The sequence below is a fragment of the Chanos chanos genome, chromosome 4, assembly GCF_902362185.1.
Source record: "Chanos chanos chromosome 4, fChaCha1.1, whole genome shotgun sequence".
NCBI classification, from domain to species: domain Eukaryota; kingdom Metazoa; phylum Chordata; class Actinopteri; order Gonorynchiformes; family Chanidae; genus Chanos; species Chanos chanos.
Genome location: NC_044498.1, coordinates 30996036 through 31012251, shown reverse-complemented (window position 1 = coordinate 31012251; position 16216 = coordinate 30996036). Strand labels below are relative to the sequence as shown.

Genomic DNA, 16216 nt, shown 5'->3' with positions numbered 1-16216 from the left:
ATGTGTGTGTGTGTCTGTGTGTATGTGTGTCCCTGCATGTGTGTGTGTGTGTGTGTGTGTCTGTATGCGTGTGTTGTTATTTTGGGGAGGTGTGTTTAAATCCCTGTGTTATATCAATATTGTTCTCTATGGTTGCCATGACAACGCCTTAAAACAAAAGTCTGTGTATTCTCAGTTTACCCCCCCCCCCCCCCCCCCCCCACACACACACACACACCCCCTGTCTGTCTCTCTCTCGCGTGCTCTCTCTCTCTCCCTCCCCCCCTCTCTCTCTTCCTCTCCCTCTCTCTCTCTCTCTCTTTCTCTCTCTCTCTCTCTTTTTCTCTCTTTGGCAGCTCAGGCAGGGGAGTATCTCTCTGTGGCATGCTCCTACTCTTTTTAGCTCAAATGCCCAGCACATCTGGGCTGCCAGTAATTGGCTCTGTAAGACAGACTCCATGTTATTGCTACTAGTGGGACGGTAATTACACCATTAATATCCTGGACACAAGTTTTCTTTTCTTCGTGACTTTGCCAGTACCTCTCTGTACTTCACGGTTAATTTCAAAGATTCTTTGGTGGAAATTTGGCCCCTCAGCCCTGTCTCTGCCCAGGTTACAGCCACGTCCATCCACAGGCATTTGGCAGCCCTCACTCTCACTGTTCCTCTGAAACAGCTAGTCCTGACAGAGAAGCAGCTTTAACACAGGACACAGAGGTGAATTTGGCTCCCTGGCTGATCGTAGGCAGTGTTCTTTGGCTGATCATACACTCTGTTCTCTGACGATCATATGCTCTGTTCTGTGGCTGATCATAGGCATTGCTGGGGGAAGTAGCTGTAGTCACATGAGCTCAAACACATTGCTCTCTGTCACACTCTGGGGGCTTCTGAGAGGGGACTGTCCAGATGCAGGGCTGGTGTATGATTGTCTCTCTGAAAGGAGAAATAGTCAGTTTGTGGAGAGGTGCTTTCCCATGTCTCTTTCTCCGTGGTGCAGTGGCTGTAGATTCTCCGCTAACTCAGAGCTGCACACGATCTGTATTTTTATCACGCTGGACTGAAACAGGCACTGAGGTATGTCAACCCAACAGCATTAAAGTGGTCCAGCGGTTCTTATCTGGACTCAGAATGTGTAACATTGCCAACATGTTGGAGGAGAGGAAGTGGTTTGAATGTGGTAAGGTATGGTGGGGAGGACAGGAGGAGGACAGAGGAGACACTGTGTGGTGAGGAGGAGGCCAACTGGATGCATTACTCCAGGAGATCATGCTACCTGTCCCTCCCATGGCCGGAGAACCGTGTCACACTTGCCTGGGCCCCTGGCACGTGGAGTCCCTCCGACACACACGGCGACAAGTAATACATAAATAAAGAGCACATCAGAGTCTGATCTCAGACACGTCCCGAATCCTCTCCTCCCCAGCCACCTCCAATCAGCTGCATATGAAATACATCATCCTTTATTGATATACGTCTACTAATTATCATATTAAAAGCAGATTGCATGCTGACATACCTCCTGCTGATGAGTAAATGCTTGTATAATGAAGTGGAAGGGAAGAGAGAAGAGGAGAGAGGAGCAGAGAGCAGAGGAGAGGGAGAGGGAGTTGAATAAAGCCTACTTCATTGGGTACCACATGCCTGGACTAGACGTAGACTGGATTTATTGTCATTTCAGCCATATACAGCTAGTACACAGTGAGCTGAAACAACGTTATTCCAGGACCATGGTGCTACATAGAACAACACCGAGCCACACGAGACTACACAGAACTAACTGAGACTACCCAAGCCTGCACAAGACTACAGAAAGTGCACATGTGCAAACGTGTACAAACAATGCCAGACAGTGCAAAATTACTGAGACAGACAGTGCAAAATTACTAAGACATCCGCTGTAGTGTAAACATAAGCTGTAGTAAAATGTAGACATGACAGCTGTAAATGTAAACACAAAATACAGTATTAGCAGCAGCCAGAATACAGGTGGTCAGTGCAGTACTTTAAGAAAGAAATGTGCAAAATTTGCAAGGGGAGGCGGGGGGGGGGGGGGGGGGGGGGGGGGGTGGGGGGGTCAAGTCAAGTCCAGTCCCTTCACTGGGTATTGAGGAGTCTGATGGCTTGGGGGAAGAAACTGTTGCGCAGTCTGGCCGTGAGGTCCTGAATGCTATGGTACCTTTTGCCAGTCGGCAGGAGGGTGAGGAGTTTATGGGAGGGGTGCGTGGGGTCATCCACAATGCTGGTGGCTTTGTGGATGCAGCATGTGGTGTAAATGTCCGTGACGGGGGGAAGAGAGACTCCGATGATCTTCTCAGCTGTCCTCACTATCTGTTGCAGTGTCTTGCAATCAGAGACGGTGCAATTTCCAAACCATGTAGTGATGCAGCTGCTCAGAATGCTCTCAGTAGTCCCACTGTAAAATGTGAGGATGAGTGGTGGGAGATGGGCTTTTCTCAGCCTTCACAGAAGGTAGAGATGCTGTTGGGCTTTCTTGGCTATGATGCTGGTGTTGAGGGTCCAGGTGAGTTTCTCCGCCAGTTGAACACCAAGGAATTTGGTGCTCTTGACAATCTCCACAGATGAGCCGTCGATGTTTAGCAGTCACTCTGTTCTCTCCTGAAGTCAACAACCATCTCTTTTGTTTTGTCCACATTCAGAGACAGGTTGTTGGCTCTGCATCAGTGTAATAGGCGCTGCACCTCCTCTCTGTATGTTGACTCATTGCTCTCACTGATGAGACCCGCCACGGTCGTGTCATCAGCGAACTTGATGATGTGATTCAAGCTGTGCATTGCTGCACAGTGTCTCTGGGTGTCACTGTCTGTGAGGCTGTAATTAAGAGCACTATAATCAAGCACCCTCTGTGTGTGAAAGTGAGGTGTAGAATGGGAGTTAGTACATGTGATTGAAAGTGAGGTATAGAATAGGGGTGAACAGATGTGATTGAAAGTGAGGTGTAGAATGGGAGTGAGTAGATGTGATTGAAAGTAGGGTATAGAATAGGGGTGAATAGATGGGACTGAAAGTGGGGTATAGAATAGGAGTGAAAAGGTGTGATTGAAAGTGAGGTGTAGAATGGGAGTGAGTAGATGTGATTGAAAGTGAGGAGTAGAATGGGGGTGAACAGATGTGATTGAAAGTGAGGAGTAGAATGGGGGTGAACAGATGTGATTGAAAGTGTTTTCAGTGTTCTCAGTTCTAAATATTCTGCTGATCTGTTTTCATATGGTTGGCAAATGGCTTTTTATTTATTTATTTATTTATTTTTTATAAGAAACACCATGTTGTAACTCTGCTGTCATCGAAAACATTTCAGTGTGATTGCAGCATTGCCCTGGCCAGCAGAAAACCATTAACGGATAGAGTGTTGTCCTTTTTGCTGTAAATATAGAGATTTAAAACTGGCATGAGATTGATGGAGATTATTCTAGAAATCAAAGTGTTGATCATTCCGTGGTGACTCATATTTTGTGAATGAGTGCCCACACTGTTTGTGGCATGTTTACCGGCCCACTGCAGAGACAGCAGCAAATGGGACCCTCCCATAATTCAGACTAATGATTCAGACAATGAAGGAGAGCAAAATAAAAACCCAGAGAACAAGAGAGAGGGAAAGAAAACATTACTAAGAAACAAAAAGCAGAGGAAGAAAGAGAGAGGGAAGAGAGGGAGCAGAAACAGGCAGTGAAGGAGAGAGAGAAAGAGAGAGAGAGAGAGGGAGGAGTGGTGCTGTGGTGGCTGGGTTTGGAGGGCGGGGGAACAAAGGAGATGTTGTGGATGACGCCCAACAGCCAGCGCTCTTCTCAGTCCTGTTCCAACTGCTCACTGGGCCATTTCCTGTTTTTGACCTGAAATCTTTATTTAGAACCACCCCTCTGTTCACCACCACTCTCTTCATTTATGACAACACAGATGGACAGAAAAATATTAAGTACATTTCACAGGCATTTCACATCTATTTCAATAAATAGTTTATTTTCTGCGTGAGAGTAACTGAACCACGGGGACTGGCTGGCTCCTATGCTGACTGGCCAGCAAACGAAGGTGCAGAAGGCGTAATCTGAGTGAGAACTGGAGCAGTAACCTTGCCTGAGTGGCAGAAACACAGGCTGGGACACCTCTCAAGTCATGTCTACTCTTATAATGCACACGTGCAGCGTTGACTCCTGTGACTGTCAAGCATACAATCAGAATATGTTCAGCAGCTTCAAATCCAAATGCAAAAACTACATCTTTGTTAATGCCAGTTGAATTTTCAAAGAAAATAAACCTTTAACATGACTGATATTTAACACGCATTATAAAGTGTTTGTGTGAAAACGTATTAAGTCGCCGTATTATTGGTACGTTAAAATGTTAAAATGACCTCTTCATGGAGCAGAGAAAAGAGAATATTTACTATACTCCAACAGTTTAACTTTGCAGAACACTTTAAGAGTATGGACACATAAAAATCGACTTAAGACAGATGAATTTGTTTACATTGTATCTAAGCCAGAAGTCAGGGACGGTTGTTGACAAGCTTCTGCTTGTTGGTACTGAAGGAGCTTTCTACAGCCCTGCACAGGAGAAGCTGCAGCGCCAAGTGTCTTTTCCACTGAAGCGTGTAATTCGGAGACGGTGAACTGCGCAGGCATGCGGTTGCAGAGGACCGCTGGATGTGTGCCTTCAGAAGTGAAAATGGCACCTGATCATGAGTTCCCAAATGGCAAAAATAGAATGCCAAAAACAGCCACTGGTTTAGACCAGCGCACTGAGTCTGCTGGTTGGAAAGATATATTTATCATAATTTTGTCATGAGCAACGGGATTGAGTATATCTGCATCTTTCAAGTGCAGAGGGTTACAGGATTCTTGAGGACCTTCGCAGCTTTTCTGTGTGTGTGGTTAGCAGTGAGTGACCTTGCAGATTGTGACAGTTCAGCATTAGTGGAAAACAGCAGTACCTTTGCCATGCTAGTCATAATCTTATTTTTTTTTCTTGTTTCATGAACATTAAATAATCTGTCAGTTAAATGCCAGATACATTCTTCTTTCTCTTTTTAACACTGTGGGTTATATTTGACTTTGCACAGCTGCATATACTTCACAAAAGAGACGCGCAAGATGTAAACAGACATAACTGAAGGGAATTTCTCATTGTATAATTGCTTAAAAAACAAAACAAACAAACCAACCAAAAAAAAAACAAAACGCTTGATAAAAAGGAGAAATCGGTGCTTTTTGCTCATTTGGTTTACCATCAGCCTTGTGAGGATGTTTCCTGCAGGATGCAGTGCTTGTTCTGGCGATAGGCAGACAGATTTTTGGCTTAGCCAGGAGTTGGGTCACCGCTCACAGTACAGGGCCAAGACTTAGAGACACACCTTACATGAAGGTGTGAATGAATGCACTTCTTTGATTGTCGAAAGAAAACAACAAAGTTAAAGAACAGACAGAGCAGCCAGGAAGAGAGTAGATGCATTACAAGACTGTGCCCAGAGATGGGTGTAACTCATCATTTTCACGCATTTATCAAAAGCTTTATTGTGATTTTCAGTCAGTCGAAATCAGTTGCTCATGTCTTACCCAGCTAAGAGGGCAGTTCCAAAAGTTGCATGTTTTGCTTACTTACAAAACAATACACATTATGGTGGTCTGTTGAAAAACAGTTTAGCAATAGATGAATATTGGAAGTAAAACTGAAAAGTCTCAGAGCTTTGAAATGAACATACTTATTTTAATCACTGGCTGAACCTAAAACTGAACAAAGGCAAACACAGTTGCTCCATGATATAAGAAATGCAAGATAATTGGAATTTGTCACAATACAGCATGGTTTTAGCCTACAAATGTGTGGTAATGTTTCATTTTAGTGAGAAACTTGTGGTCCTGACTTATGGTCTCAAAGTTAATGCAAGTCTTACCTCTTTCTAAGTTTATGCTACTTTCCAGTGCCCTGGGATCACAGTGTTTTTGTTTGCTTTAAGAGGAAAATGTTCTGGACAATGTCTGGACAATAGTTGACTCCACCGTGTTTTCACAGAATATTTTCACCTATAGATAGCCTCAACCGCTGTTGGAAAGAAAGAGGAGGACCTTTTATTACACTTTACATGAACGTTTTTGATTTCCGGTGCATTAAAAGAGTAAACAACACCAGAGTGATTTTACTATGTTTTTTTTTTTTTTTTTTTTTGAGAGAGAGAGAGAGAGAGATTGTGAGGGGGCGGGCGGAAGCGCCAGGACACAATTCAAGAGTGTGCTTGCGTGTGTAGGGGCGGACTTTTCCGAAGCCAGGCACGGTGTATTCGACTTGCAGCGTAGCTAAAGCTTCATTTTACGTCATTTCTCCTCGGGGGCTACGGTGGTGACTCTGCCTCAGGTTTTTTATAACATGTGAAGGCAATGTTCATCTATCTCGACTACTTCTGAGTGTCAGTGAGTCCCCATCCTTTGTGGAGAGATATCGAAGCGTATAGGGTTAAATTCTCTTTTCGTTCTGATACCATCGCTTGACTTGGATGTAGCACTGTCAACAATAAAGACATTCTTCCCGATGGTTCATTTTAAACCTCCGTTGGAACTAGACGTGGTAAGTAGCTCAAAGATCATACTGAACGACGAAAGCTGAAAACAAGTAACTCTTCTGATTGCCTAATTTACACATCTGACAAAGAGTGTTACAGTATGTATAACTGTATCATCAAATCGAAAGAGGCTACGAATTGCTTGCGTCCTCGTATTGTTGTCTGCTGTTTCCTACCGCTTCTCTGGTCAGTAAAGTTCAGCGGCATGTCGCAAGCTAAGCCAGAGCTACAGCAGGCTACGCGGGTTGTGTAGTTAGCCAGTTATGTTGGGGTTGACCTTCCTAACTCGAATTTGAACCTTATTGCCGTATTTCATATTTGAGAATGAGCCAAACAAATCATGTTATCGTTTTTCGTATCTTTAAAGTAGATTTTCATTTGAGCAGCAGTTTTAGAGTTACATAATTCGGTGCAGAGGCTTTCAGTTGTGTTTCGGTAAAAATAAGTACATATAAAACGAAAACTACTTAGTCAGCTTCTTGTGTGAACAATTTGATGTGTTCTCTCGAGCCACCAGTCGGTAGCTATTTAATCAGCATCTCACTGAGAAATGGTAGATTTCTCGGAGCTTTGGCTGTCGGATGCATGCAGTAGCTTAATGTTTTATGTAACAAAGCCTTTTTTGCTGAAGATTATTTGTGTCAAATATATTTGATATCAAACATAAATTATGTAACTCCGGCTATCTTATTTCACCATACAATTACTCTTCGTGAATGTTATTACAACTCTCATGTTAGTGAAATTGTAGACCAAATTAATATCTGAGAGATTTGACTGGGGATGTCATTTGGTAATTGTGGAAAAAAAAGTGACCATCGTGATGACTACTTTATAGCACAGGTTTGACAGGTTAAGCATAACGTTACATTTTGGTCTGTCGTTTTTGATGTTCGGGTTTATTCCTTGTGGTTACGAAAATATTTCTGAACAAGAAGAACGTGTACAGACCTTTTCAACCACGTCTCACAATATTTTGATTGACCCATGTTAAAGCAGACGAACAAAACATTATTGCCTGTGAAGAAAAGAAAGCTAACTGTTCGTTACATCTGCTTTCCCGTTATTTTTCATTGCAAGCTCTTCAAATGAGACGACATGGATAATTCGTGATTTGACATATATTTGAAGACTGAAGATAGGAAATAAAGTAGACTTCAGATCTTTGCATGTCTGTGCAAATATAATTTTTATAGGCCTAGGTTTCAACTGTAAATTGCTCTCTGAGAAAACTTTTACGAGATAGTTGATTGCAGAAGTTTCATTTCAGCTGCAGTCCTTGTCTGATTTACGTATTCAAAGTCCAAAGAACACGAGCACTTACGCACGCGCGCGCTCACACAGCATGACACACTCTAGGGTCATAAGAGATCAATGTTCACTCTGCCTTGCACACCAATCCTTGATTCGCACAGAGTAAAGCTGCTTTCACCTGCTTTCCTTCAGGTACGCTCACGGCTCCTGCATTCAATTATCTTACCTTTTGAACCGAATGACTGACGTGCGTTAAGAAACGTTGAGTGTAGGCTGCGTTACTTTTCTATCGTTTATCATGGTCGGGAAGTTGTGAGAAGCAGACTAAATCAAAAGAGTGAGTTATATTGTGTACGCTATAGAAAGAAGTTACCACCCACTATCCCAAATATGCTGTCAAAGGCACTGATGACCTCAGAAAAGATCAGGAGTTCTGGGCTTCACAGATTGTTTCTGCAGTACAGTGCAGTAAAGTACTGGATAGCCAATGCAAGACAAAACGATTCTGGACTAAGGTCCCTGACTCCAGAATAGCATACTTGTTTAAGACAAGTTCTCAGGGAGCTGGTCCTGGTGACATTGATACAATGCAGATCATTAGAGAACTGTCTGTTTGAGAGGTCAAAAATGCTTAAGTCATACATATAAGGAAAAAAAAGATTCATACTGGATTACCATGAAGTCCAGTAAAACTTCACAGCGTATCCTTTCAGTGATGTTTCAAAGCCAGAATACTGTGTTTCCCTGACAGACTTCACTCTGAGGATCCATGTTTTTTTGTTTTTTTTTAATTATGCATAACATCCATAGGAGCTGCAGCCTTGTCTTATTATAGGAGGATCACAACTATCAGCATTTATCTGTCATTCTCCACGGCTAAATATGTTGGTGTTGTTCTCTCTGGAATCGTGTTTGTGTGTGTGTGTGTGTGTGTGTGTGTGCACACGTGTGCGTTTGTGTGTGTTAGTGTTTGTGTGTCTTACACCCCCACACGCGTCATTCAGTCTACAACCCCTGTAGTCAAACTGGTTTTTGATGTGACACTGCTTTGCTCTTTTAATGAGGCCACGGGACTGAAGGAAAAGAGGCTCTGAGTGTGGCAGGCAATGCCATGTCATTAAACTCTCCTCCGTTTTTGACACAGGTCTACAGGGTCAGGCTGTCGGGAGATTAAAGAATCGTACAAATATTTCACTCTTCTTGCTGTGGAGCTGTTCCATGTACTTAGCTAGCCTTTTACTTGTTTGCTGCACGTTCTTGTAAACTTAAAAGTGATATTTCCGGTGACTTTTATTGTGGACTAGTGATTTTTGCTTATGGGCCTGTGTGTATGTGTGACAGGTATGTGAGTAGCACACTGGACTTGTTATATGTGCACATGCCTGTTTATACCACATTCCACACTGCAGTGAAAGCCGTTTTGCTGGTGTCTTCCTGCTGATTTAGAGTTGGTCTGGAAATCTGTCGATACATTAGACTTCTCCAGCATGTCTCACTGCCTCTAAAACATTATGTGGGAAATGAGAGAGCAGTTTTGACAAAGCTGTAATGAAGATGAGCCTGGTGGAGTACACAGATCTTCAGATGAGTTTCCATGTTTTTCTTGCTCTGTTTTTTTGCCTTTGAGCTTTGAAGGTGGACTTTAGAATGACAGAAATGGGGTCGATCCTTTGCTTTGCGTTGGACTGGTGAGGACTCAGACACGCTAGAGTGTTACAGGACATGCTCCTGTGGCTTAAGTAGCTCCACTGACCCACATTGTGTTAGCATTAGAGCAGAGATCTTTTCACATAAACTCAGCGCATCCAGACTGCTCAGTCCTTTGGCATTTGGCAACCTCGGTGCCCCCTGAAAATAAGACCAAAACAAAAATAAGTAAATAAAGAGGATGACTGAATGGTCACCCGCCTGTTATTCATTCAGCTTATGCACATAGACAACAGTTTCTCTTTGCTGTTGTTTTTTTTCTTTCTCACATGCAGACAAATTGCTGTGTGGCTGTTTGCAGCTCCTGTGTGAGGCGTGGCGTGTGTGTGTGTGTGTGTGTGTGTGTGTGTGTGTTTTGGCTCCATCTTGGGAGAAGCGGCGGCTGTGTCTCCGCGCCTGTGCTCCTGCTCACGCTGTGTGTCACCGAGGCTCCATCAGGAGGGCCCACACACACACACACACACACACACACACACACACCTTGCCTTTGTGTCGTCAAGTGCCCTGACAAAGCATGCTGAGTAAGTTCAGAGGCTAGCCCCAGAGGAGGAGGAAAATGTTTTATGTTCCTCTAGTAATACTGCAAGATGAGATAAGAGGCATCTCCCTCTCTCTCTCTCTCTCTCTCTCTTTCTCTTTCCTTATTACCTTCTCTTCCCCTTTCTAATTTTGTTTTCTCATTCCTCTCCCTTGTTCTTTTTGGGAAAGTAAAAATGTCATAATCAGAATGAGAGAAGTGTGTTTGAATGTCCTAATGGTGTGTGAGAGAGGGAGACAGAGAGAGAGTGTTTCTGCATGTGTGTGTTTGTATGTGCAGTCTTGTGTACACTTTTGTTTGCACTCACTGACCAGTGATCAGTTCTGCAAATGATTTTCAGCTTTCCATGTGTAAAAGCATGTTAGTGTGTATGTGTATGTGCATGTGCATGTACAGTATATGCTGTTCTGTGTGTGTGTGTGTGTGTGTGTGTGTGTGTGTGTGTGTGTGTGTGTGAATCTGTACCCTCAGGACCTGAAATAGCACAGAGTGGAGGTGAGGGGTGGTTGGGGGGAGGAGGGAGGTCTGAAACGCAGCCACGGAGACAGGCAGATCCTGTTACAGGATCAGAATATCACGGAAAACTCACCACTGTGTCCTCACTGCTCCTCTCTCTCTCTCTCTCTCTGTCCACTCCTCTCTCCTCTCTTCTCTCTCTCTGTCCACTCCATCCTCTCTGCCTCTCTCCTGCACAGCTCCTCTCTCTGGGTACTCACCGCACAGCTGATGTGGTTCAGCCACCTGGTGGGGACTGGGCTGCTGTCTTTTTTTCCTGTCAGTTTGGTTAGATTAGTACACAGTGTACAGCCAGCCTGACTGCATTTCACTGATTCCAGACTTTCTGACAGCTCTGGATTCTGCAAAGGCCTGAGACTTGCTTTTTTGCTCTAAATCAGAAGTGATCCAGCGCTGTGTTTCGGACACTGGGCCACTGGCTGGCATTGGGAGAAGGAGGCCTTGGCAAAGCCTGGCTTTTAAAACCCTGCCATGAGAGTGGGTCAGTGCCAAAGGTTTCCCAGCATGCACTTCAAAGCATCGTCTACCAGTGAGCACTGAGACATTTTGATGCCTTGTTTCTGTTTCTGTTTTTGTGTGTGTGTGGGGGGGGTATTTCAGGGTCGTGTGCATGTATTTCAGGGTCAGGAAAAATGAGGTACATGGTTGTTTAAGAACAGGGCTCATTTTTTAAAGGTACAGAGTGTGCCACTAACGACATCCTCAGTTCAGACAGAACGGAGTGTCGGCTCTCTCTCGCGCCTCCTCTCACCTCTGTGGTTTGTTTGAGTCAGGAGTCCCTCTGAAAGCATGGTCCTCCCAGTCCTCAAACTCTTCTCCTCTCCTCAACTCTTCCAAAAAACCCTTAGCCCTGACAGAGGCAAAAACGGAAAGAGAGAGATGGAATGAGTAAGAGAAGGGAATGAGAGAGAGAGAGAGAGAGAGAGAAAGGAAAGAAAGAAAGAAAAAGAGAAGCAGAGTTTAGAGGAATGTGAAGGGTGGGGCAGTAGTGGCATTTGTATCGTGCAGACAGAGATTTCCACTCCCCTCTCTGAGTCATAAGAATACATTCAGCTGCACTGACATTTCTCTCTTACTCACTCTCTTCCTCTCTCTCTTTCTTTCCCTCTCCCTCTCTCTCTTTCTCCACCCCTCTCTCTCTCTCAATTCAATTCAATTCAGTTTAACTCAATTCAATTCATTAAGGTTTATGGGCATGACTGTAATATGTACAGTATTGCCATTTTAAGATAATACATGTTAGTGGCAAACTGGAGGAACACAGTTACAAAGTATAAGGTAATAGGAAAAGACACAAGGAAAATATGAACAATGTGATTGGAAAGAACTAATTTGAACTCACTCATATACTCTCTCTCTCTCGCTCTCGCTCTCGCTCTCGCTTGCTCTTTGTGTGTGTAAGGGAGTTTATGAGATAGACTTTTCCTCTAACCTAATGACAGTATGCTGAGCAGTGCACATGCTTGTGGGTGGTGTGCAGGACATTGGTAACTTGATGACGGTGTTAAAACGTGAGACAGTTGGAATGATAGCTGTTGAGACAGTTTTTCATGATAGATATATCACAAAAAGTTTTGTCACTTATAATAGGCCCATAATAGCTATTTATGTTTTTTTTTAAAAAAAAAAGCTTGATTTGGTTTTTGTCATTCAGATTTGTGATTTATTTTTTTAGACAAACACAGCAGAATCAGAACAAGCCTGGTCAGTCTGAACTACACACTCCAGACTACACACTTTCTAGTCTGAACTAGAAACACTCTGTGTACAGACTCGATCTGGACTACACACACGCTGTGTACAGACTCAATCTGAAATACATATTCTGTGTAAAGACTAAATCTGGATCACATATTCTGGGTACAGACTCAGTCTGGAATACATATTCTGGGTACAGACTCAATCTGGAATACATATTCTGGGTACAGACTCTATTTGAAATATGCACTCAGTGTACAGACTCAATTTGGAATATGCACTCTGTGTACAGACTCAATCTGGACCACTCACACTGTGTACAGACCTGCACATCCAGTCTCACACACACATACACAGACTGTATCACTACTGTCTTTCTTGCCTCCTGACCCTGTCTCTCTTACCTATACAGTCCTTTGCTTATTACTGTAAACCTTTGGAAAATAATAGAATTCATGCTCTATCTTTCATCAGAAGGGAAGAAAACTAACAGTGAAAACACTGCTGCTCCTGAAGTGTGTTGTCACTGTCAGACACTGTTATCACCGGCTTCCTCAAGTGACCTTACAGCTCTGAGCCTCAAAGAGAGGGTTTCACACTTCAGCTTACCTCTTTAACCAGTTCTCGATTTTATCTTAACCAATACTGCCTTTTACCTGAACCAGTACTGTGTTTTATCTTAACCAGCACTAGCTTTTACCTTAACCAGTACTCTCCTTTTACTTGACCAGTACTGTATTTTACCTGAACCAATACTGTCTTTTACCTTAACCAGCACTCACTTTTACCTTAGCCAGCACTCACTTTTACCTTAACCAATACTGTCTTTTACCTTAACCAGCACTCACTTTTACCTTAACCAATACTGTCTTTTACCTTAACCAGCACTCACTTTTACCTAAACCAATACTGTCTTTTACCTAAACCAATACTGTCTTTTACCTTAACCAGCACTCACTTTTACCTTAACCAGCACTCACCTTTACCTTAACCAGCACTCACTTTTACCTTAACCAATACTGTCTTTTACCTTAACCAGCACTCACTTTTACCTTAACCAGCACTCACTTTTACCTAAACCAATACTGTCTTTTACCTTAACCAGCACTCACTTTTACCTTAACCAGCACTCACTTTTACCTAAACCAATACTGTCTTTTACCTAAACCAATACTGTCTTTTACCTTAACCAGCACTCACTTTTACCTAAACCAATGCTGTCTTTTACCTTAACCAGCACTCACTTTTACCTAAACCAATACTGTCTTTTACCTTAACCAGCACTCACTTTTACCTTAACCAGCACTTACTTTTACCTTAACCAATACTGTCTTTTACCTTAACCAGCACTCACTTTTACCTTAACCAATACTGTCTTTTACCTTAACCAGCACTCACTTTACCTTAACCAGCACTCACTTTTACCTTAACCAATACTGTCTTTTACCTTAACCAGCTCTCACTTTTACCTTAACCAGTACTGTCTTTTACCTCTTCTCCATTTTACACACACTCGTTAGTTTGTCTTTCCCTATAATACTGGGGTTCTTTTTCACACACACTCATGCTGTCATTGGACAGTCTCTTTCCTGAAACTGTTCTTGAAAAAGATACAATCCTAATTTCCTCAGAACATCTGCATCATGTGTGGAAAAGTGATTAGGAGTATTCCTCTCTGATCTGCATCATACCTGGCCTGCTTTTGTTTCCAGCAATTCACAATCTTTTTATTTTTTTTTAACATCCTAATACATTGCCAGAAGCTGAATATGAAAAGACCAGAGACATTAATTCTGCCTTACCCCCTCCCTTTCCCTTCTCTGTCTCTTTGTCGTGTCTTTGGGTGGATTCCCAGCTGACTGTCTTCGCCATGGTAACAAGCAGCACGGCAACAGGCCCAGCCGCTTGCACTTCCTGACTGAGTGGGACTGGCTGACAGAGCTGCGACTGCGCGCTGTGTGACTGCGCGCTGTGTGTGTGTGTGTGTGTGTGTGTGTGTGTGTGTGTGTGTGTGTGCGCGCGCAGACTGGGTCAGAGTGCGTGTGGCTGTCACCCCGGATTAGGTTCAAGCACATTGCTTCTCAGCCTATTGCTACTGGGCTTTACTTTATGATAATGAGGGGAGGCCTCAGGAGCAAGTTCCTTTTCTTTCTGTCTTTCTGTGCCCCCAACACACACACACACACGGCCTTCCCTTTCTCTCTCTTGCGCTCTCTCTTTTTTTCTCTTTCTGTGTTTCTGTCTCTTTCTGTATCTCCCTCCTCCTTCTCCTCGCTCTCTCTCTTTCTTTCTTTTTCTCTCTCTCCTCAGAGCACAGACTGGGTCATTGTTTTGCTCCACTATAGTTTATTTTACTTGCAAGAACTCAGCTGGTTACGAGTAAGACATCTTTCAAACTGAAAATGATCCAGATTTTCTTACGGCGATACACTGACTGACTCATTAATTCACATGCACTATTGAGCTTTGAGTTTTTGAGTGGCAGAAATCCTCACATCCATGTGAGTGGCTGCATTAGTGAAGTAAAATTATCATCAATGTGATCCTGAAAGTAATCTCTCTAAAAACGTTCGATGCAACACTAAGGCCAGAGAGAGAGAGACAGAGAGAATGTGTGCAGTGGTTTTTCCTCCGTGCTATGCCTCAGTCAGTGGAACGCATGAGTCGGACTGTTCCCTCTCTTTCTCCCACAGTCTCTCTCCCCTCCTCCCTCCCTCACTCGCGCCGAGCCATGGTGACTCAGTGTATTGTAGCAACATGGCTGTTGCTGAGAGTGGTTGTAAATCTCCAGTGCGACCTGACGGTATAGTAGCTGAGAACCTGACAGTTACCTGACTTTCTGCATGGGCTGTACACTCTCTCTCAGCACCAGCTTCTCTGGTGTCTGGGTCACCGTGGTCATTTCTGGGCATTTGAACCCTGTCGCGGGTCTGCCCACCACTGGAAGGGATGGAAAAGAAAAACAGAAACAGTGGAGTAGTTTTCAGGGTTTGCATTCATGTGACCCAGTTTTACCATGACCACTTACTGAAAGTCTGACACACTTCTGAGTGATTCGTCTGCACATGGCGCTGTGGGAAGGAGAGGCAAGGGCTGGGTTCTCGTAAGCACTGTGACCCACTCCGCATACCCTGTAATTTCACCACTCTTTTTCACTGGCCCTGTTTTTCTCAGAGACATGCTGTTTAACATGTCCGTCCAAAAGGGGAATTATGATACATGCTTCAGATGTAAATATGAGTCACTTTTGATCAGAATGTGCTGTGATCGGGTAGGGGAGTGGGGTGGGATCAGACTTAAAAAATATTTCTTTTTCTTGAGCGCTTTCTCTCTCTTTCTCTCTGTGTTGTGTTATTCTATCTGTTTGACATGCTTGTAACATGAGGCGCTGTGTGCTGTGTTTTCTCTGCCTCGGCTGTACAGACTGAGTAGTGACACTGGGAGCACAGAATGCTAATCATGACGACAGCTTGCCGGCCAATGCCATGGCAACAAAGCTACAGTCTGGTAACCGAAATGGCCCTTTTTATCCATTTTTAACCAAAGTCAACCTGTTTCAGCTCAAACCGGTGGTGGTTTGGGCTGGCTGTCTATTCTGTTGGTTCTGTATTTCGTCCACCATACCATGTACCAATTCATATTGTTCATATCTGCGTATTTTTGCTTTTTTTTTTTTTTTTTTAAACAATGAGTTTGATTTACACACCTAACAAGTTTTTAACCCCTCTCTCACCTCATTTACTAAACACTGCAGCATTTGCCTCCTTTCTAAGGAGTAGTTTTTTTGTTGATCTTATTTCTGTTTTGGTATTTGTGATGTCTTTTTTTACACGTGAGTTTGACAAAGTTGGATTGTATTTAGAAAATAATTGTTCCTTTTAATAATTGTTTGTAACTGTGTATGTTTGATAGGCATTTTCCAAAAATTACAAACACTCAAGCATCCAAATTTGAT

The 16216-nt window shown here is 43.4% G+C and overlaps 2 protein-coding genes across 2 annotated transcripts in view; one reads left to right on the top strand and one right to left on the bottom strand.

Annotated features, from left to right (window-relative positions):
- slc1a4 (solute carrier family 1 member 4) overlaps window positions 1-15163 on the bottom strand; it is a 42757-nt gene extending 27594 nt beyond the window's left edge. Inside the window, exons 1-4 of the mRNA XM_030772234.1 lie at window positions 15093-15163; window positions 11315-11413; window positions 2157-2393; window positions 521-662 (exon numbers count right to left, since the gene is read on the bottom strand). Of these exons, the coding sequence (XP_030628094.1) occupies window positions 521-662; window positions 2157-2393; window positions 11315-11413; window positions 15093-15163 (549 nt within the window). The remainder of the gene's footprint in view (window positions 1-520; window positions 663-2156; window positions 2394-11314; window positions 11414-15092) is intronic.
- The window catches only part of sertad2b (SERTA domain containing 2b), an 11117-nt gene continuing 1353 nt past the window's right edge, over window positions 6453-16216 (top strand). The window contains exon 1 of the mRNA XM_030772565.1: window positions 6453-6553. The gene's annotated coding sequence lies outside the window, so the exon portion shown is untranslated. The remainder of the gene's footprint in view (window positions 6554-16216) is intronic.